Source organism: Mauremys mutica, chromosome 4 (genome assembly GCF_020497125.1).
Source record: "Mauremys mutica isolate MM-2020 ecotype Southern chromosome 4, ASM2049712v1, whole genome shotgun sequence".
Classification (NCBI taxonomy): domain Eukaryota; kingdom Metazoa; phylum Chordata; order Testudines; family Geoemydidae; genus Mauremys; species Mauremys mutica.
This window is the reverse complement of record NC_059075.1, coordinates 98,209,524-98,231,321: the sequence shown is the minus strand read 5'-3', so window position 1 is coordinate 98,231,321 and position 21,798 is coordinate 98,209,524. Positions and strand designations below refer to the sequence as shown.

The window sequence follows — 21,798 nt, the reverse complement described above, 5'->3', positions numbered from 1 at the left end:
ACAAACTGCAGTGGCTAATTAAAATAGGTCTTATTTTTTAGCCGGCTGTAGGTTAAACAGCTGAATAGTTCCATATTTGCCTGGTTTTTAAAGAAACAAAACACAAAGCATTTATTAAATAAATTGATAGTTCACTATCCATTACTTCTGTTATCATGTACACTGAAACAAGTGTAATGCAGACACTCAAGTCTTGCATGCAACTTGATGTACCTCATTCTTCTACTAATACAAAGGGGGTAATTCATCATTTTCCATGAGGATTCTTACACTCAAAAATGTGCAAATCAATGAACCATGACAAATTTCAGGTAGCCAGATTTTTCTGTTGACAGTCCAATGAACATTGTGTATATTGTGCTAAGAATCATCCTTTTTGATAACCTGATTAAATAATACATGGTTCCTTAAAGTAGAGGAACCTAGAGCTGTTTCAAAGAATTTACAAAACTGGATCCTCTATAATAAAAGTCCTCAGAAGAATCAAGCATTTAAACTTCTGACTTGAAAAGCAAGTTTACAACTCAGTTCTCCTATCTAGAATTTGCTGAATTCTAGAGATTATTTGATAAAAGATTATTCTCTCCCCCTCTCCCCCCCATCAAAAATAGAGAGAATGCCACGGATGTGAGAGCAGAATATGCCTTTCCTCCCTACACACACATAAGAGCTCCTATGTGTACTGACATAGCCAACATGAGGAAGGGGAATTAATATTAAAAAGGTGTACACTGGAAAATCTACAGTTCAATCAGATAAAGGCAAGTTGCTCATTACTTTCGGAAACTTTCTACCTGCATTTGTTCTGAGAAAGTTTATAATACCTAGCTCTTATAAAAAAAGGTATTGAGATGGCACATTGATCTTACATTAATTCTGAAACCAACCCACTATATACGTGCTGAATTGGGAACAACAAATTTGATACATTAATGATATGTTCAATTCATTACGATAGGAATTCCCTTCTTGCTTTCCCTCATCTCTCAGTAAAACACCTCATTAAAACACATTTTAATTAAAGTAGATGTTTTCACTTATGCTAATGTGGATTCATAAATATACGGCAGATAACAATGCAACATACCAACAGGTGGACCAGCAGGAACCACACACTTTTTTTCTACCCGAGTAGCAGGTGGTGCACTTTGGTTCTTAGCCAGGCCTTCTTGAATTAGTTCCTGAACCCGGCTGTCATTAATTTTGGGGAAAGGAAGGATATGAACTCGTAAATGGGATCCCTCCGTGGGCCGTGGAACTTTCTGAAATGCCATGTGAGGATTTGGATTCTCCTGCAACCAAAAAACATAACATCTTACCCTAATATAGTTATTTTATATTAACACTTCATATAGAAGCAGCACAATATCTTGGAACACAGACAAATAAAGAGTAATCACTGAGTTGTCAATCAATAGGTGAAGTTGGCAGGTGCTCCCCGCTACTGAAAAAGGCCTTAGTCTTTGTAATAGCACCAGAACATTTTAGCATTACAATAATCTTTGCATAAACCCAAAAATTTCTTCTACATTTTGCAGGCATTGAATGTTTGGCTTGTTGAAAAAGCATAAAGCCCAATTTCATGGACAATTTGTGTGCCCCTCATGCTTAAAAAATAAAAACTCTGCATACTCAAAATTACACAGTAATGTTATGTTCCAAATTCTCATCAATCCAATCCCCTTAACTGTAACTTTCTCAACTTCACTTTTATGATTTTAAAGGATTTTATGAACTGTTTAATTCCTGGGTAAGCTCACATGATGTTGAAATGACAGAGAAATGTCACAGTATGCGCCTCAGCCACACAATTTATAAAATGAGTTTTGTTGGCATTCAAAGCAACTCAGACCTGACCGGTGGCCAGGACTGAGCAGAGTGAGTACCATTGAAAATCAGCTTGCGTGCCATAGGTTGCCTGCCCCTGGGTTACACCAAGGGAGGTTATGGAATCCCCATCGCTACCGGTTTTTAAGAACAGGTTGGACAAACAATTGTCAGGAATGGACTAGGTATACTTGGTCCTGCATAAGCATGTAGGGATGGACTAAATGACCTCTCAAGGTTGCTTCCAGCCCTACATTTCTAGGATTGTATATGCCTCATGCATTAGTGGTCACTAAGTCAAGGTCCTAGAAAAGACATCATGTGTCAACTCCTTTTAAAACAGAGAGGATAAAGAGCACCAAGACCAATGACAGCCCTTCAACCAATAGACTGTGATGAAATTAAAATTATTTTTAAAGTATAAGCTATAAAGTAATCAATTTAATTAGAAAAACATGCTTCAAAACATTAATTATTTCAGAATTGTATTAGAGCTTTTTATGGAACACTGCAACTTAAAAAAAAAATTCTACAGTTCTTAATTCTAAAAACCTTTTAAGTTTTCCCCACCCTTGATCTGAAATGCTTTGATCTAAGAATTATTTGTCAAGCAAAACTAGTTTACAGTATAACAAATTCATCCTCTTCATCTGAAGAAAACAGAAATTGGCCTAATCTTCCAAACATTAATTTGGATACTATGTAAGGTCCTTAAAGCAGCTCAGCTGAAGAATCACTGGGACTCAAGTGATTTTATTTTTATACAAAAGGTATCTAAATCGTCCCTCAGTTTGATAAGTGATACTTGCAGGGATGGTGATATGATATTAAGAAAAAATTGGTGAAACTGAGATTTGCAAACCTGGCTCAATGCAAATCTTAATATTTTTGTATTAATAGTTTTTGCCTGGGTAAAAAGCCTTGTGCTAATATAGATGCATTTAGACTGATCTGGAGCATTATGCATAGCTGCAAAGATTTCTGAATATACTCAATCCCTGAAAAGAATGTTAAATTATTCAGGAACACTGGACTCAGAAAAAGTAGTTAAAGACATGATAATTCACATCCATTCATATTTCATTCATCATTCTGTGTTCTTTATTACTTACTTTTTAATCCAAAAAACCCATTTGCCCCCCCACTGCAAATTGTAGGTAAGAGGTCCTTTCTAAGCAAAAAAAGAAAAAAATGTGCAACTTTAACTTCAGAGCAGGGCAGGACATTGATTTATTTGTTCCATTAGAATGATCTCTACATTAGCTGCTACGTAATCAGTATGAGGCTGGCCTCAGTCTCAACACTTATGTGCTGTGCTGCAACGGAATCACGTAATAGGCTTCTATAACTGCCGTGTCTACTCAGGATATCTGGTTGGTTTGCTGTGGCTCTGTAGGCTGTCTTGGGATCTCTCTGTACCACTATCAATGCAGTGCTTCTCTTACATGCAGACATGTCTTCTGCCTCTTAGTAAATGTAGCAGAAGCCTGCTTTTTTCAGGAAGACCTTTCCCATGGTTGGTATTAATAGCATTGCATCTCACTGCTACTGGGGGTGGTGTGAATGTCAATCAGATTGATAAGAGATTTACTCTTCAATCAGCTACTTTCTGGGATTCATTGTTAATCATGCCAGTAACATTCTTACATTATTTGTAGTGAGGTTCTGCCTAGGAGCCCAGTCACAGATCAGAGCTCCACTGTACCAGGTGCTGTGCAAACACAAAGAACTCAAAGTCTGCATATAAGAAAAGAGAGAACTGGTGGATACACCAAACAAACATGGGAGCACAAGGTAGTAACAAGACAATATTGCTGAGCAAGGGAAGAGCAGTCAAAACATACCAGTTGCCTAATTACTAACAAGTTCTTTGTAGGCATCACAGCAGAGGAGAATTTTAAGATGGGATATTAAGGAGGGCAACGAGGTGACTTTATGAGTGTTTAAGAGGGGCTCCTTCCATGCATGGGGGAGGAGAAGAGAGAGTAAAATGCTTGTTTTAAAATTTAAGAAATTGGCAATGAAGGCTGGCATCATTAGCAGAGCAGAGGTGGAGACTGATATCTCAATAGTGTATACAAAATAACTCGTGGTACGGGGAATAAGCCATGAAGGACTTAAAAATGAAAAAGACTACTTTGCGTTTCATGCGGTGGAGAAGGGTGAGCCACTGTAGGGTTGCAAGAGAGGTGTGGAATGGTTGAAGTGATGAACCACAAAAATGAAGTTTACAGCTGTTTTTAAATGGATACAAATGGTACTAAGTTGCATTTCTCATGGACAGAGATGACAATGTTGCAGTAGTCAAGATGAGAAATGAGAAGGGTCTGGAGAGAGATTCAGCTACGTGGACAGAAAGAAAAGGCCACTATTACAGCCCTGGCTGAGTCCCCCTCTCATTGCATGGTCACCAGTCAGCTTTACTGAGCCTAACCCTTGGATCGCCTGTGCTTTCAAGCCACTTGGGTCTGTGTAGACTCAGGGGATAAGAGGGAAGGTCCTCTCATGGATCATTAAAATATAGGACAAAAAGGTAAGAATAAAAGGTCAGTTTTCACAGTGGAGACAGGTTCCCCAAAGATCTATACTGGAACCAGTGCTGTTCAACAGATTCATAAATGATCTGGAAAATGGGGTAAACAGTGAGGTGGTAAAGTTTACAGATGATACTAAATTATTCAAGATAAGTCCAAAGCTGACTGCAAATAGTTACAAAGAGATCTCATAAAACTGGGTGACTGGTCAACAAAATGGTAGATCAAATTCAACATTGGTAAATACTAAATAATGCACATTGGAAAACCTAACCTCAACTATATTCCTTAAAGAGTCAGAGCCAAATTCTACCTTCATTTATATGATATACAATCTCATTGAGTCCAATGGTGTTGAATGGGGCATGAGGAAAGAATTTGACCCTTTGCAGGGAAAACAGTAAAATTCAGCCTTTAGCTTTATTGAGACAAATTCTCAATGAAATCAAACTAGGGAGTATTGGGCAAGCCTGAGATGTCTAGAAGGTAATAAGCAATAACATGGAGCATATATGTGGGGATATTCTAGCCAAATCCTAATCTCTCAGATACTTCCAAGGGAGGTTATTAATACTTACTATGTCAGCAGGAAAGTCAACAAATTATATCCCATATCATTTTTTCAGAAGATGCCAGTGTATTTCATATCATATTAAAACAACATGTGTGTCATGTTATAACTCTGGTAAAGAAATGTTAAGAGAACAACATCATGAGGTCAGCCTTTAAAAATTGTAAGTTTTCACATTTCCAGCCAAGTTTATCAAACTTGGCTGCATTGAGAGTATTGTTCCAGTGTAGTATCATTAGTCTTTCATTCCTATAGTCTTCTACAATTACCATGACAGAGGAGGTCCTGTTAAAAGCTGCAGCAAAAAAGTTTTAAAAAAACAAAGAAGCAGAACTGGATGGCTATGAATTTGGGAAGTGTGATATCCAGTTCAGTTTTTCACCTCTTAGTCACTAGTTTTAAATCCATCCCAGATAAGTAGTAACCAACTGTCAACACAAGCTGATGGCTGTTTATGTATTTAATTTTACGAAAGATAAAAGAAAGCTCTTCTGTTCTCTGGGTAGCAAAATTCTATCTGTAAAGTTTGTCAATCTAGCATCAGACTAAATGATTGAAGGTATTCTTAGCTAGCACTTTAATCCTTTATGAATGTAATGAAAAATTACATCTGAGAAGGCTTTTCAAGCCATAGGTTTTGCTATTATGCAATGTGGAAAATCAATGCCAGTGATTAATCACACTAATGCAGATTCTCTGCTTCTAAAAAATAAGTCCTGAATAGGACCTGCAAGCTGATAAATGTAGATGATGCGCAGCACTTATTCTGTAGAAAAATTTTCCCATCTTTCTATCTACTTAAAATCAAATAATCAAGATTCACATTATGACCCTCACTTAAATTATGGGGAAAATCAAGCCTTATACTACACAAATTCCTGAGAATAAGTGTCAGTATTATGCCATTCCAGGTGTGAAATCATCAGGAATGTAAGTCTAAACTGATCACGCTCACTACATAAAAATAGTAGGGAACAGTTGTCAAATTAACCCCTTCAATGCCTTGGGCGGTTAAGAATGATTACACCAGGAACCCTTTACATAACTTTTGGAATGTATGTTGTGCACCATGATGCTCTCTATTTAAATAGATTCAGATTTTAATATATGTGGCTGTATGCATGACAGTCTGAGGAATATCACTTAATTGTTAACTACAATTTGTCACTGGTGGTAACTTTGTTTTCAAGTAATTTTATAAGGTCAGTGATTTAAAATATTTATGCTCATAAATTAGATTTAAATGAATTAATATTGACTCTCCATTTTAAGAAACATTAAAAGTATCGTCTAAATAGTCACATGCGCTTAGCGTTTCCCACATGTGGCCACCATGGGTTTTTCTTGTGGCCACAGCCTCCTGGGTAGTGATTGGGAGGTGGGGGAGCAGCAAAGCATTCACCCTTCCCTGGGGCCACCAGTAGGGGTTGGGCCCTACCCCCCTCTGGAGCCACAAATGCCAGAGGAGCAGGCAGCCTGTGTGAGTTCCCCTCTTTCCCAGGGGCAGTGGGGCTTGGGCTTCGGCCATGGGGATTCTGCTTCCGGCTCCGGGTTTTGGGCTCCGGCCTCACCACCCTGCCCTCCATTGCCCATGGCCACCATCTTCCCCAGCCCTCCATTGACCTGGCCCCCTCTGCCTCCCTACCCACCTCTCCATTCAGAGCTTGATTTGTCCACCGACTTACCAGGGCTGAGTATGTCTGCTGTGAAAAGCGATATTAACAAACGTACAAATATCAGTTTTCAAAGGAGGAGACTAGCAAGTCTAAAAAACAAACAAACCAGCAACTAAAAACCACAAAAGTAACAACAAAAAAGAAAAGAACTCGCAAAGCACCTTATTTTGTTTCTGTTCTGTTTAGGTCCAGTAAAGAATAGTGACAACTGTACATTATTTTTATTATTGAGACTGAAAAAAAAACCCTACATAAATAAATTACAATGATTTGGACCAGGATATGAGCATCTTTATTTGTTTTTCCTAAAGTTAATTAAGTATTTTAGGAAAATTTAGGAAAGGGTTGGTGGCCGCCCTCTAAGGCCACCAAAAATTTTCTTGTGAGAACCCCGGGCTTTCGGCTTGTCTACACAGGGGTTTAATAAGAGGATCAAATGCAGTGAATGTAGTTTGAAAATGGTTTGCATACACACAACATAATCCATTACTGTGCACTCACTCCACATTTGCCATGAACTCTGGAGTCCTCTTGCCAAGTGGACTAGGTTTTGCTACAAATTGAATTAGTGTGGTCTAATGTTCATGTGGACAAAACTGCTGCATACCATTTTCCCCCCATGTTTCCAACAGTGCCTTGCAAGTCAACCATTACTGACCTGCCTGTCCACCAGTGTACCTTCCCCTGACTCTGATGTCAAGTTCCCAGGACATCTCCTCCTCCCCATAAAGGCTGGCACAGAACCAGAATTTACCTATTTGTTCCTGGATCTGAGTGTATCAGCATTCTTGTGATGCAACCACGATAGTGCTCCAGAAGTCCCACAATATACTTTGCCCAGCTGTTTAAAGCTGTGCTGGGACCTTGGATCTCATTGCTATCTGGGAAGAAATGTTGGTGCAGAAAGCTCTTGTGGTCAGTCACCTGAATAAAAACCTTTTTATGGACGTTGCCAAGCAGATGTCTGAGAGGGGCCATGACTGGGATGCCAACCAATGCCAGATAAAGATCAAGCAACTTGGGAGTAAGTACATTGAAAGGGGGGACAAAAGGATACAATTCCGCAAGGGGCATGTGACCTGTCCATTTTATGAGGAGCTTGCAGGATCCTACACAATTATAGCACAACCTGTCCAAGACACCACGTGGAGCCTGCTGGCCACACTTTCCTGCCCACTATGGACAACCAGCAAGGCCTGCTGGAGGATGAGTGGGAAAGGATGCCAGAGAGGAGCTGTGCCCGGATAGACAATGATCTTTTTGGGACCCAGGACCCTGACACTGGTCAACTGGAAATGCAGCTGCAATAATATCCTGCTGCAAAGTACCCCAATTCTTGCCTTGCATTGGCTGAGGTTAGGTCCCAACCAGAAACCCAGTGCAGAACTGAAGGGCCAGATTCTCTGGAGGGAACTTTGGAAGGGAAGTACCTATCCTTCCAATTTTTTTTATTATTATTGTGTTATATTGTTTTTCTACATTCTATTCCGGGGGCCCCATGGAGGTAGCCACTTTAGATGAACGTGAGCTAGGAGACCTTCCAAATATCCAGCCCTTGTGCCCTCCCTCCCTCCATCGGCCCAGTTTGGCACACCCCCACCAATGTTTCCAAAATGGTGGCTGTTCCACATGAGTGACTGGCCTCTGTCTCATGCTAAAGCCATGGCTATTGACAGTTTTCAAAACCATGGCATAGAAGGTGCTTGCTCATTTGCCTGTTTTCCTCTCTCATTCCCTTATCTGTCCTGCCCAGCAAATGCCCTTCCTGCCCTATTCGCCTCCCTGAAATGGCAGCAGACAGTAGGCACAGCTGCAGCCTCTGCCCCACCCTCTCTCTTGCAGCACATTCAAATAATGAAAAAATGATTTGTGCGAAGTGCAACAGTTTATTAAGACAATATTTAGAGGGAAAGACGTTTGATTGTGTTCATAGTTTACATGAACATCACACACCTGGTAAAGGTGCAAACAGAACTCTTCCCTGATGAGATTTAAATGTCCTGTAATGTACATTCTAGTTGGCAATCATTGCAGGATTCTATCTATTTTTCTTTGCACTTTATGTCTGCAACGGAGATAAAGCAGAACTTAAGACTGAGAAACCACTCAATTTTGGTTCACACATTATAGGGAATTGGCTGCATGCTCATTCCCCCAATATAATTCACAAGCCCCTTCCACTCTTGCAGCACTTCTGGGAGGATTATCCTGGTGAGCAACTTCAATGCATATCTTTCTGGTTTGCTCTTTGGCTTTTTGAATAAGACTACTCTCTGCTTTCTAGTCACCCACCTCTGTGTAATGTCATCAAGAGTCAGGGCAACCTAAAGCGGATGCAGATGGGATTACTATCTGGCTTGACACCCCGATGCCCTCCATAACCCCTCCAAACCCACAGATGCAACTCAAATGCACAAACAAAACCGCAAAACCAAAACTGGAGCATAATTCCACCCCCAATGCCACTAAGGCACGGTGGCAAATTGCATATGCAGCAGACAGTAAAGTCACATACACATACTCAAAAAAAAAATCCTATCATGGCCTGTCTGGAATATGAACAATAAGTGACTGTTTCCCCCACACACACACTACCACAGCACCTGCAATAGCCAGACCATCAAGGACAGGGCCTCTATCTACTGTTGAGAGGCTGGCCCACTTGAGGGGGCAAAAAAGAGACTCAGGAAGTGATGTTTGGTCAACTCATAGCAAAGTCCCGGAGAAAAACCGCATTGACTGTGAGGTGAAGGCAGTACATGATGACCCAGAAACAGAAAGAAATGTAGCTCTCCTAGGAGATTGTGGCAGTAGCCAAGGAAAACAATAGCCATGACCAAGGAGAGCATGGAAAAAGACCAGCAGATACAGAGGCAACTCATAGACATTATCCAGTAGCCAGTATTGTCCAGAGGCTGAAGGTCATGCTCCTGCTAGACCAGCAAGCCATGCAGTCCCATAAACTGGGACCCAACATGTCCTTCAGCCTCTGGACAATACTGACTACTGGGCCCAGCAGCAACCCCTCCCCATAAAACACACGTCCCAAATGCCATTCTCCTCTCAGGTCCATCATCTGCCCACCAAGAACACTGGCTCTTGGGAGCCAGCATTTTTGAGCCTGCAACATACATGAAAATTTTGAGCAATAGCACTCAACCACAGTGTCCCTGCACACAAGAAGAGGCAGAGGGAATATGAGCCTGCAATTTTAAACCCTTCTTCCAACCTTGTTATTTTTGCAGTTTGAATTGTTTGGTTTGCACTGGTGTTTTATATAAAGATTTTCTTTTTGACAGTTAGTCAGTTGACTGTTTTGGTAAATGTATTTTCAAATAAAAAGGTATTATTTATCCATCAGTTCAATTAAAACTTTATTTTTGGCTTTGTTACTGTTGTTTCTAATAAAAATTGCTAAAAATCCATTTTGGTCCACTATGACTCATCATGGCATGTAACACACAAAATCCTTTAAGTAAAGCTAAAATAATTCATTTGGTTTTACAAAAGTTTATAGGCAATATCCCCCTTCCATCTCTACTCACAGCTATCCCAACCTGACTCCATAGATTAGCAGCTGAATGTCCACAAGTGTTCAACCTTGCGATTCAAAACATGAACAAAGGGCATCCATGACAATATTCCACTGGGTGTTAGCATTCTCTATGGGATGTCTGGCTGCTTGCTTGAACCACCAAGTAAGTCTCTGCACCTCCGCCTACCACCCCATTGCTAAGGCTATCCTCCTTGGTCTCACAGATACTGTGCACAATACAACACGCAGCTATAATGATTGGGGCATTTTTCTCCCTAATACTTCCATATGATTCCATAAGCAGTGACATCTGCCTTTCAAACGACCAAATGCACACACAAGCACCATTCTGTACCTACTCAGGCAATAGTTAAATTGTTCATTCCTTCTTTCCAAATGGCCTGTGGATGGCTTCATTAACCAGGGAATCAGAAGAAAGGCGGGGTGTCCCCGAATAACTTGCCCAACCTCCATGCCATTAATGCAGAATGAATGTCTCCCACTATTCTACATAGGTTGGCAGGGCCCAGAAATGGCGCAGCTGACACTTGAACCGATCCTCTGGTTCCAACAGCTCAGCATCCTCATTTTGATGCAACAGTTTTGCAGTGTTGTCCTGTTGCTGAAGGAGCCAGTGATGCTGCCATTGAATATTCTCCTGGACCCACAGCATCTGCTCGGTGGTGTGGCAGGGAAAGTCCAGTGTTGAATGTGTCTGGGTTTGAATGCTGTAATACAGTCCAAGCAGCCTCTTCATATTCACACTTGCCAGGATAGTGGAGCTGTGCATTTCTGGGTCCATGCTAGTAGACAGCAATTTGAAAATTGTGCTAGCCCACCCAAGAAGGAAGCCTGGGGTGTAGGCAGCAGAAATATGGGCTTAAAAAATCTAATCTATCTAGCTCCTGCTTTGAATCCCATGATTTACAGCAAGAACAGTCCAATGATGCACGCTGCTCAACCATGAAATAAAGGATCAAAGGATATCCCCTGAGAACACTACTCCCTCAGCTCACAGTAAACCACTGCTCTATGTTCACACAATGTGAACTGAAAATGTAACAGGCAACCTGTGCGCATGCTATTGATGTGACTTGTGTGCTGCGAGTTACCAAACCAAAGCCTACCAAAGTTACAGATTACAGAGTTTTGGGATAACCTCTGGATGTTAATCTCACTTTAACTGGCAATTTCCTTGATACTTAGAGATTACAGGTTTAAAGGAAATTCACTTGAAAAAAAAGCCTTTAACTTTAAGGCCTGGTCTACACTACGATTTTAGGTCAAATTTAGCAGCGTTTCCTCGATTTAACCCTGCACCCGTCCACACGACGAAGCCCTTTTTTCCAACTTAAAGGGCTCTTAAAATCGATTTCTTAACTCCACCCCCAACGAGGGGATTAGCGCTGAAATCAGTCTTGCCGGGTCAAATTTGGGGTAGTGTGGACGCAATTCAATGGTATTGGCCTCCGGGAGCTATCCCAAAGTGCTCCATTGTGACTGTTCTGGACAGTGCTCTCAACTCAGATGCACTGGCCAGGCAGACAGGAAAAGTCCTGCAAACTTTTGAATTTCATTTCCTGTTTGGCCAGCGTGGTGAGCTGATCAGCAGAGGTGACCATGGAGTCCCAGAATCGCAAAAGAGCTCCAGCATGGACCAAATGGAAGGTATGGGATCTGATCGCTGTATGGGGAGATGAATCCATGCTAGCTGAACTCCGTTCCAGTAAATGAAATGCAATGAAATTCAAAAACATTTGAAAAAATCTCCACGGGCATGAAGGACAGAGGCTATAACAGGGACTTGCAGCAGTGCCGCATGAAAATTAAGGAGCTCAGGCAAGCCTACCAAAAAATCAGAGAGGCAAACGTTCGCTCCGGGTCACAGGCCCAAACACGCTGCTTCTATGATGAGCTGCATGCCATTCTAGGGGGTGCAGCCACCACTACTCCAACCCTGTGCTTTGACTCCGTCAATGGAGTAGAACGCAACACGGAAGCGGGTTTGGGGGATGAGGAAGATGATGAGGAGGAGGTTGAAGATAGCTCACAGCAAGGAAGCGGAGAAACCGGTTTCCCCAACAGCCAGGAACTGTTTCTCACTGTGGACCTGGAGCCAGTACTTCCTGAAGCCACCCAAGGCAGGCTCCTGGACCCTGAAGGTGCTGAAGGGACCTCTGGTGAGTGCACCTTTGTAAATATTATACATGGTTTAAAAGCAAGCGTGTTTAATGATTAATTTGCCCTGGCATTTGTGGCCAGTACAGCTACTGGAAAAGTCTGTTAACGTGTCTGGGGATGGAGCGGAAATCCTCCAGGGACATCTCCATAAAGCTCTCCTGGATGTACTCTGAAAGCCTTTGCAGAAGGTTTCTGGGGAGGGCAGCCTTATTCCGTCCTCCATGGTAGGACACTTTACCACGCCAGGCCAGTAGCATGTAGTCGGGAATCATTGCAGAACAAAGCATTGCAGCGTATGGTCCTGGTGTTTTCCTGGCATTCAAACGACATCCATTCTTTTCTGTATTATCCTCAGGAAAGTGATATAATTCACGGTTACCTGGTTGAAATAGGGTGATTTTATTAAGCAGACATTCAGCTGTGTCTGTTCCTGCTGGGCTGTTTGCCTGTAGCTGAACAGAAATGTTCCCCACTGTTAGCCACGCGGTGGGGAGAGGGGTGAAGCCATCATCCCAGAGAATTGGGTGTTTGGGGGAGGGTTAGTTGGGTTTGTGTTGCACGTTAACACGGAAACCGCAGCCCCTCCTTTTAAATTGCCAACCCATTTTAAATGGCCAACTCAATGGCTGCTTGGCATGGGAAATGAGGGCCTGCTGTTTGAAACCATTCCCACATGTTATGAAGGTTAAAGAAGCCAAAAGACTGCCTGCACGCCGAATTCTGTTGCCCGGCCCTGCGTGAGTGATCTCTCACACCAACTGGCATACCCTCAGTAAGAGGCAAAATGTGACCTTGTAAAGAAAGCACATGTGCTATGTAATGTTAACAGCAAGGTTTACCGTGAAAGAGTGTACTCATTGTTCTATAAAATGTGTCTTTTTAACTACCACTCTCCCTTATTTTTCCTCCACCAGCTGCATATATTTCTCCTTCGCAGAGGCTAGCGAAGATTAGAAGGCGAAAAAAACGCACTCGGGATTAAATGTTCTCTGAGCTCATGCTGTCCTCCCACACTGACAGAGCACAGCAGAATGCGTGGAAGCAGACAATCACAATATGAATGCGAGGAGAAGTGGTGGACTGAAGAGAGTAAGAAGCAGGCTGAAGATGATCGGTGGCGTCAGTTTGCTGACAGAAGGCAGGAGTCAATGCTCAGGCTGCTGGAGCATCAAACTCATATGCTCCAGCATATGGTTGAGCTGCAGGAAAGGCAGCAGGAGCACAGACCGCTGCTACAGCCCCTGTGTAACCAACCACCCTCCTCCCCAAGTTCCATAGCCTCCTTGCCCAGACGTCCAAGAACGCAGTGGCGGGGCCTCCGGCCACTCCACCCCAGAGGATTGCCCAAGCAACAGATGGCTGGCATTCAATAAGTTTTAAAGTTTTTAAATTTTAAAGTGCAGTGTGGCCTTGTCCTTCCCTCTTCCCCCACCCCACCCAGTGCTCCCCTCCTCCCTCACTCCTCCTGGGCTACCTTGGCAGTTATCCCCCTATTTGTGTGATGAATTAATAAAGAATGCATGAATGTGAAGGAACAATCACTTTATTGCCTCTGCAAGCGGTGATTGAAGGGGGAGGGGAGGGTGGTTAGCTTACAGGGAAGTAGAGTGAACCAAGGGGAAGGGGGTTCATCAAGGAGAAACAAACAGAACTGTCACATCGTAGCCTGGCCAGTCATGAAACTGGTTTTCAAAGCTTCTCTGATGCGCAGCACGCCCTGCTGTGCTCTTCTCACCGCCCTGGTGTCTGGCTGCGCGTAATCAGTGGCCAGGAGATTTGCCTCAACCTCCCACCCCACCATAAACGTCTCCCCCTTACTCTCACAGAGATTGTGGCATGCACAGCAAGCAGTAATAACAATGGGAATATTGGTTTCGCTGAGGTCTATCTGAGTCAGTAAACTGCGCCAGCGCGCTTTTAAATGTTCAAATGCACATTCTACCACCATTTTGCACTTGCTCAGTCTATAGTTGAACAGCTCCTGACTACTGTCCAGGCTGCCTGTGTATGGCTTCATGAGCCATGGCATTAAGGGACAGGCTGGGTCCCCAAGGATAACTATAGGCATTTCAACATCTGCAACGGTTATTTTCTGGTCTGGGAAGAAAGTCCCTTCCTGCAGCTTTTGAAACAGACCAGAGTTCCTGAAGCTGCAAGCATCATGTACCTTTCCGGGCCATCCCACGTTGATGTTGGTGAAACGTCCCTTGTGATCCACCAGTGCTTGCAGAACCATTGAAAAGTACCCCTTGCAGTTTATGTACTCGCTGGCTTGGTGCTCTGGTCCCAAGATAGGGATATGGGTTCCGTCTATCGCCCCACCACAGATAGGAAATCCCATTGCAGCAAAGCCATCCGCTATGGCCTGCACATTTCCCAGAGTCACTACCCTTGATTTCAGCAGCTCTTTGATTGCGTTGGCTACTTGGATCACAGCAGCTCCCACAGTAGATTTGCCCACTCCAAATTGATGCCCGACTGACCGGTAGCTGTCTGGTGTTGCAAGCTTCCACAGGGCTATCGCTACTCATGTCTCAACTGTGAGGGCTGCTCTCATCTTGGTATTCTGGTACTTCAAGGCAGGGGAAATCAAGTCAACCAGTTCCATGAAAGTGCCCTTACGCATGCGAAAGTTTCGCAGCCACTGGGAATCGTCCCAGACCTGCAAAACCCTGGGTTTAGCAGGCTGCTGATTTCATGGAGGGGGGAGCAAATGAATACAAAACAAATCTGCTCTATTTCTTGTTTTGATCCACTCCATCTATCTTACACATCTTAGGCTGGCAGCAGACGGTGCAGTACGATTGCTAGCTATCGTCATCTCCTGGGTGCTCACCAGAAGACGGTGAGTCTCCATGAGCCGAAACTTGAAAAGGGAATGAACTGGCTGAGTCACTCCCATGTCAGCCAAGGCGCCCCTGACCGACCTCACTGAGGTCAGCTAAAAGAGCACCCAGAAGTATGACAATGGCTACCAACTGTAATGCACCGTCTTCTGCCAAAAGGCAATGAGCTGCTGCTGTGTAGCACTGCAGTACCACGTCCACCAGCACCCAGGAGACATACGGTGATGGTGAGCTGAGCAGGCTCCATGCTTGCCATGGTATGGTGTCTGCACAGGTAACCCAGGAAAAAAGGCGTGAAACAATTGTCTGCCGTTGCTTTCATGGAGGGAAGGAGGGGGGGGTCGGGGCATGACGACCACTGTTTTGACCACCCGCGACACTGTTTTTGCCCCATCAGGCATTGGGATCTCAACCCAGAATTCCAATAGGTGGCAGAGACTGCAGGAACTGTGGGATAGCTACCCACGGTGCAACGCTCCGGAAGTCAATGCTAGCCTTGGTACTGTGGACGCAGTCTGCCGACTTAATGCACTTAGAGCATTTTATGTGGGGACACACACAATCGACTGTATGAAAACGATTTCTAAAAAACCGACTGCTATAAATTCGACCTAATTTCGTAGTGTTGACATACCCTAAGTTACTTTGTGTGAATTTCCATGTTTTAGAAAAAGTGTAAAAATGGAAAGTAATTCTGGGAAGGGGGATGTAAAGGAGATCATAGAATCATAGAATATCAGGGTTGGAAGGGACCTCAGGAGATCATCTAGTCCAACCCCCTGCTCAAAGCAGGACCGACTCAACTATATCATCCCAGCTAGGGCTTTGTCAAGCCTGACCTTAAAAACCTCTAAGGAAGGAGATTCCACCACCTCCCTAGGTAACCCATTCTAGTGCTTCACCACCCTCCTAGTGAAAAAGTTTTTCCTAATATCCAACCTAAACCTCCCGCACTGCAACTTGAGACCATTACTCCTTGTTCTGTCATCATGTACCACTGAGAACAGTCTAGATCCATCCTCTTTGGAACCCCCTTTCAGGTAGTTGAAAGCAGCTATCAAATCCCCCCTTCATTCTTCTCTTCTGTAGACTAAACAATCCCAGTTCATAGATTCATAGATTCTAGGACTGGAAGGGACCTCGAGAGGTCATCGAGTCCAGTCCCCTGCCCTCATGGCAGGACCAAATACTGTCTAGACCATCCCTGATAGACATTTATCTAACCTACTCTTAAATAGCTCCAGAGATGGAGATTCCACAACCTCCCTAGGCAATTTATTCCACTGTTTAACCACCTTGACAGTTATGAACTTTTTCCTAATGTCCAACCTAAACCTCCTTTGCTGCAGTTTAAGCCTATTGCTTCTTGTTCTATCCTTAGGCCTGGTCCACACTAGGACTTTAATTTGAATTTAGCAGCGTTAATTCGAATTAACCGTGCACCCGTCCACACCACGAAGCTATTTAATTCGACATAGAGGGCTCTTTAGTTCGACTTCTGTTCTCCTCCCCGATGAGGGGAGTAGCACTAAATTCGACATGGCCATGTCGAATTAGGCTAGGTGTGGATGGAAATCGACCTTAGTAGCTCCAGGAGCTATCCCACACTGCACCACTCTGTTGACGCTCTGGACAGCAGTCCGAGCTTGGATGTTCTGATCAGGCACACAGGAAAAGCCCCAGGAAAATTTGAATTCCTTTTCCTGTCTGGCCAGTTTGAATCTCATTTCCTGGTTGGACATCGGGGCGAGCTCAGCAGCACCGGCAACGATGCAGAGCTCTCCAGCAGAGGAGTCCATGCAATCTCAGAGTAGAAAGAGGGCCCCAACATGGACTGACCGGGAAGTCTTGGATCTGATCGGTGTGTGGGGCGAGGAGTCTGTGCTTTCGGAGCTGCGCTCCAAAAAACGGAATGCAAAGACCTACGAGAAGGTCTCCAAAGCCATGAGAGACAGAGGATACAGCCGGGATCCAACGCAGTGCCGCGTGAAAATCAAGGACCTGAGACAAGGCTACCAGAAGACCAAAGCGGCAAACGGACGCTCCGGAGCCTGCCACCACTGCCCCACCAGTGACCGTGGACTCTGACTATGGGATAGTGTCGACGGCCGGTTCCTTGGCGATGTTCGCGGGCGGGGAAGATGAAGGGTTTGTGGAGGACGAGGCAGGCGACAGCGATTATAACGCTGGTTTTCCCGACAGCCAGGATCTCTTCATCACCCTCAAGAAGATCCCCTACCAACCCTCCCCGGCCGTTAACCTGGACCTGAATCAGGGGAAGGATCAGTCGGTAAGTGCTTTAAACATGTAAACTTTTATTATTAATGGAACAGGAATCTGAAGTATGTGAAAAGGAGGTCTATATATATGGGGATAGAACAGAAATCCTCCTGGGAGATCTCCACGAAGCTCTCCTGGAGGTAATCGAAAAGCCTCCACAGGAGGTTCCTGGGGAGAGCTGCCTTATTGGGTGCTCCGTGGTAGCACACTTTTCCGCGCCAAGCTTTCAGGAGGTGTTCAGGGAGCATTGCCTCCCCGAGCATGGCTGCATAGGCCCCTGGTTTGTGCTGGCTTTCACGCAGCATGTGCTCTCTATCTCCTTCAGTGACCGTCCTCAGGGTGATCTCGCTCGGAGACTCCTGCATCTAATTAGGGGAATTACTGTAATGTTACGCCTGGTCCAAAGTATTTTAAAAAAATCTCCAGACAGACGGCGTAGCAGAGACTCAGCACGCTGTTGCATGACAAGCGTAACGGAAAGCCAAAGAATCAAATGGACGCTCATGGAGGGAGCGGGGACTGAGGACGCAAGCTATCCCACAGTTCCTGCCGTCTCCGAAAAGCATTTGCATTCTTGGCTGAGCTCCCAATACCTGTACGGTCAAACACATTGTCCGCGGCGGTTCAGGGCATAGCTCGTCAATGTACCCCCCTCCCCACCCCCAGAAGGAAAAGGAAAAAAAATCGTCTCTTGACTCTTTTAAATGTCACCCTATGTGTACTGAATGCTGCTGGTAGACGCGATGCTGCGGCACTGTACTGTAGCATCCTCCTCCCCGCCTCATGGGTGGCTGACGGTGCAATATGACTGATGTCCATCGTCATCATCATCAGCCTTGCGGTAGATGGTGTAGTGCAATATGACTGGTACCCGTCCTCGTCATCAGCCCATAAATAGACGGCCTGCTAACCGTCTTCATCATAGCAACAGGGGGCTGAGCTCCATCAGCCCCCGCCCTTCATGTGTAAAGAAAAGATTCTGTACTGCCTGGACTGTCATAGCAGCAGGATGCTGTTCTCCTCTCCCCCACACTGCTTAATGTCCTGTCTGGACAATCATAGCAGCTGGAGGCTGCCTTCCCCTCATTTCATTTCACTAACAAGTCACTGTTTCTTATTCCCGCATTCTTTATTACTTCAGCACACAAATCAGGGGACACTGCAACGGTAGCCCGGGAAGGCTGGGGGAGGAGGGAAGCAACAGGTGGGGTTGTTGCAGGAGCACCCCCTGTGAATGCCATGCAGCTCATCATTCCTGCATAATCTGACACGGAGCGGCTGTGGTCTCTGGTACTCTGATACAGTGGATCTCTACTACACTTGCCCCATATTCTATGCAGGAATTATTCTATTTTTAGATACCATAAAGGAGGGATTGACTCGGGGAGTCATTCCCAGTTTTGTCTTTTGCGCCCCCGGCTGATCTCGGCCAGGGGCACCTATGACAGCAGCAGAAGGTATAATGCAATACGACCGGTAACTATCATCACCTTGCCAATTTACAATGGCATGGTAGATGGTACAATATGGCTGATAACCATCTCTGCTGTCACGCAAAAGCAAATGAATGCTGCTGTGTAGCGCTGCTGAATCGCCTCTGTCAGCGGCATCTAGTACACATACGGTGACAGTGACAAAAGGCAAAACAGGCTCCATGGTTGCCACGCTATGGCGTCTGCCAGGGTAATCCAGGGAAAACGGGCTCGAAATGATTGTCTGCCGTTGCTTTCCCGGAGGAAGGAATGAGTGACTACATGTACCCAGAACCACCCGCGACAATGAAATTTGCCCCATCAGGCACTGGGATCTCAACCCGGAATTCCAAGGGTCGGGGGACACTGCAATGGGGTGGAACAGGGGCAGAGTTTATGCTTTCCGGATTGCCTGCAGCAGGAGTGCGCACGAGATAGGTGCTGTGCATGCTCTTGTTCACAGACACAGACTAGACTGTGTTCATTGTTCGCAAAAATGTATCTTTGCAAGGAATTCACTCCCTTTTTCCCATCACACAGCTTCGACTGTCTCCAGACCTGCCGCAGCATCCCCCTCACAGAGGCTGGCAAAGATTAGGCGGCGAAAGAAAAAGACACGGGACGAGATGTTCGCTGAACTTATGGGCTGCTCCCGAGCCGAGGCGGACCAGCAGAGCCAGTGGAGGGAGACCCTCTCTCTGTACCGGCGCTCACACAGCGAACGGGAGGAGAGGTGGCGTGAGGAAGACAAGCAGGCGACTCAAACGCTGCTTGGACTAATGAGGGAGCAAACGGACACGCTCCGGCGCCTTGTGCATATTCTGCAGGACCGCAGGCAGGAGGACAGAGCCCCCCTGCAGTGTATCTGCAACCGCCCTCCCCTGCCACAAAGTCCCATACCCCCCTCACCCAAAATAACCAGAAGGAGGGGCACCAGGGGGCATTAAAACTGTCACTGCACCCCAGCAGAGTGCTCAAGTACCCAAAAGCTCTCATACCCTAAATTTTGAGAAGTCCTTCCCTTCCAGACTCACCCAAGCCCCAATCCCAGTTTCATCCCCTAACTGTCTAGTTAATTATTAAAAATACTTTGCTGTTAATTACTGTTTCCGTCATGTTTTTTCACAGAAGACTGTGTTTGAAGGGGGGGAGGGAAGGGGGTTGGTAATTGCATAGGACGGTCACCTTTACCAGGGTACAGACACGGGGGCAGGATCAGCAGCAGGTCACACACACAGTGCAGTCAGTAGGCACCCTGGTCGGTATGGGAGGTGGTTTCCAGGTTCTGTGTGGGTGGGGGGGGGACGTGACTTTGTAGCAGGGGAGGGCGTTACAGATCTTATGCAGCGGTCCTTGTCCTGGACCGCACAGTCATGCAGCAGAGGAATCTGTATCCGTCCTCCTCCGCCACAAGGTCACATAGCCCCCGCACACAGAATCCCAAAAAGGAGGGATGGCAGGCTCCGTTGAAACAACCAGTCCGGCACTGCAGACCGCTCTAAGAGCAGGAGCCTGTCATTCCTCGAGTTTAGAGGCGGTCTTTACATCACCGCACACCCTACCCAGCACAGTCTGCGCCCCAGTTTCAACCCTTTAACGCAAAGTCATTAATAAAGAAACCTTTGTTAAGTAACAATGGAACATGTATTTTATTTTTACACGTGTGTTGGAAGTGGGGGAAACGGGGTGAACGGGGTATGTAACCGCAGAGGATAGTCAACAGTAACTGGGTAAAGAAACAGGGGCAGGTTCAGCTTCTCTGTAAAGAAACTGAACAGTCACAGGTCATGCTGCTCGCTGCTCGCAGGTACTTGAAGAGTTCCTTGTCGCTGTCCAAGGCGCCTGTATAGGGCTTCATGAGCCAGGGCATTAGCGGGTAGGCTGGGTCCCCGAGGATCACTATAGGCATCTGCACATCCCCAACAGTTATTTTGTGGTCCGGGAAGAAACTACCTTCCTGCAGGTGTCTAAACAGACCACAGTTCCTGAAAACACGCGCGTCATGAACCTTGCCTGGCCACCCGACGTTGATGTTGGTAAAACGTCCCCTATGCTCCACCAGTGCTTGCAGCACCATTGAAAAGTAGCCCGATTTCTCAGCAGCATACTGTGGAAGAGGTGGACGATAAGGTGCGAGGTGAAAACGGCCATAACTGCAACGGGCTCCATGATCGCAGTGCTGTGGCGTCCGCGCTGTCACTGACCAGAAAAGTGCACGAACAGATTGCCTGCAGGCGCTTTCGGGGAGGGAGGGAGGGCGTGATTGACGGTTCAATGATGACAGTTACCCCAAACCACCCTCGACACATTTTTTCCCCCAGCATGCATTGGGGGCTCTACCCAGCATTCCAATGGGCAGCGGGGACTGCGGGAACTGTGGGATAGCTTCCCACAGTGCACCGCTTCCAAAGTCGACGCTGGCCCCGTTAGTGTGGACTCACAAAGTCGAATTAGTGTCCTTAGTATGCATACACAAATTCGACTTCGTAAGGTCGATTCCACAAATTCGAATTAAATTGAATCGAACTACTCTTGTAGTGTAGACATACCCTTAGAGGCTAAGGTGAACAAGTTTTCTCCCTCCTCCTTATGACACCCTTTTAGATACCTGAAAACTGCTATCACGTCCCCTCTCAGTCTTCTCTTTTCCAAACTAAACAAACCCAATTCTTTCAACCTTCCTTCATAGCTCATGTCCTCAAGACCTTTAATCATTCTTGTTGCTCTTCTCTGGACTCTCTCCAATTTCTGCAATTCTTTCTTGAAATGCAGTGCCCAGAACTGGACACAATACTCCAGTTGAGGCCTAACCAGCGCAGAATAGAGCGGAAGAATGACTTTTCGTGTCTTGCTCACAACACACCTGTTAATGCATC

At 45.3% G+C, this 21,798-nt stretch overlaps 1 protein-coding gene across 3 annotated transcripts in view; it reads right to left on the bottom strand.

Annotated features, from left to right (window-relative positions):
* SBF2 (SET binding factor 2) overlaps positions 1-21,798 on the bottom strand; it is a 595,592-nt gene that overhangs the window by 193,170 nt on the left and 380,624 nt on the right. For 2 of the 3 annotated variants that reach the window (XM_045015032.1, XM_045015034.1), the window contains exon 14: positions 1,088-1,292. In XM_045015032.1, the coding sequence (XP_044870967.1) occupies positions 1,088-1,292 (205 nt within the window). The remainder of the gene's footprint in view (positions 1-1,087; positions 1,293-21,798) is intronic. The other variant, XM_045015033.1, reaches the window with a different exon arrangement.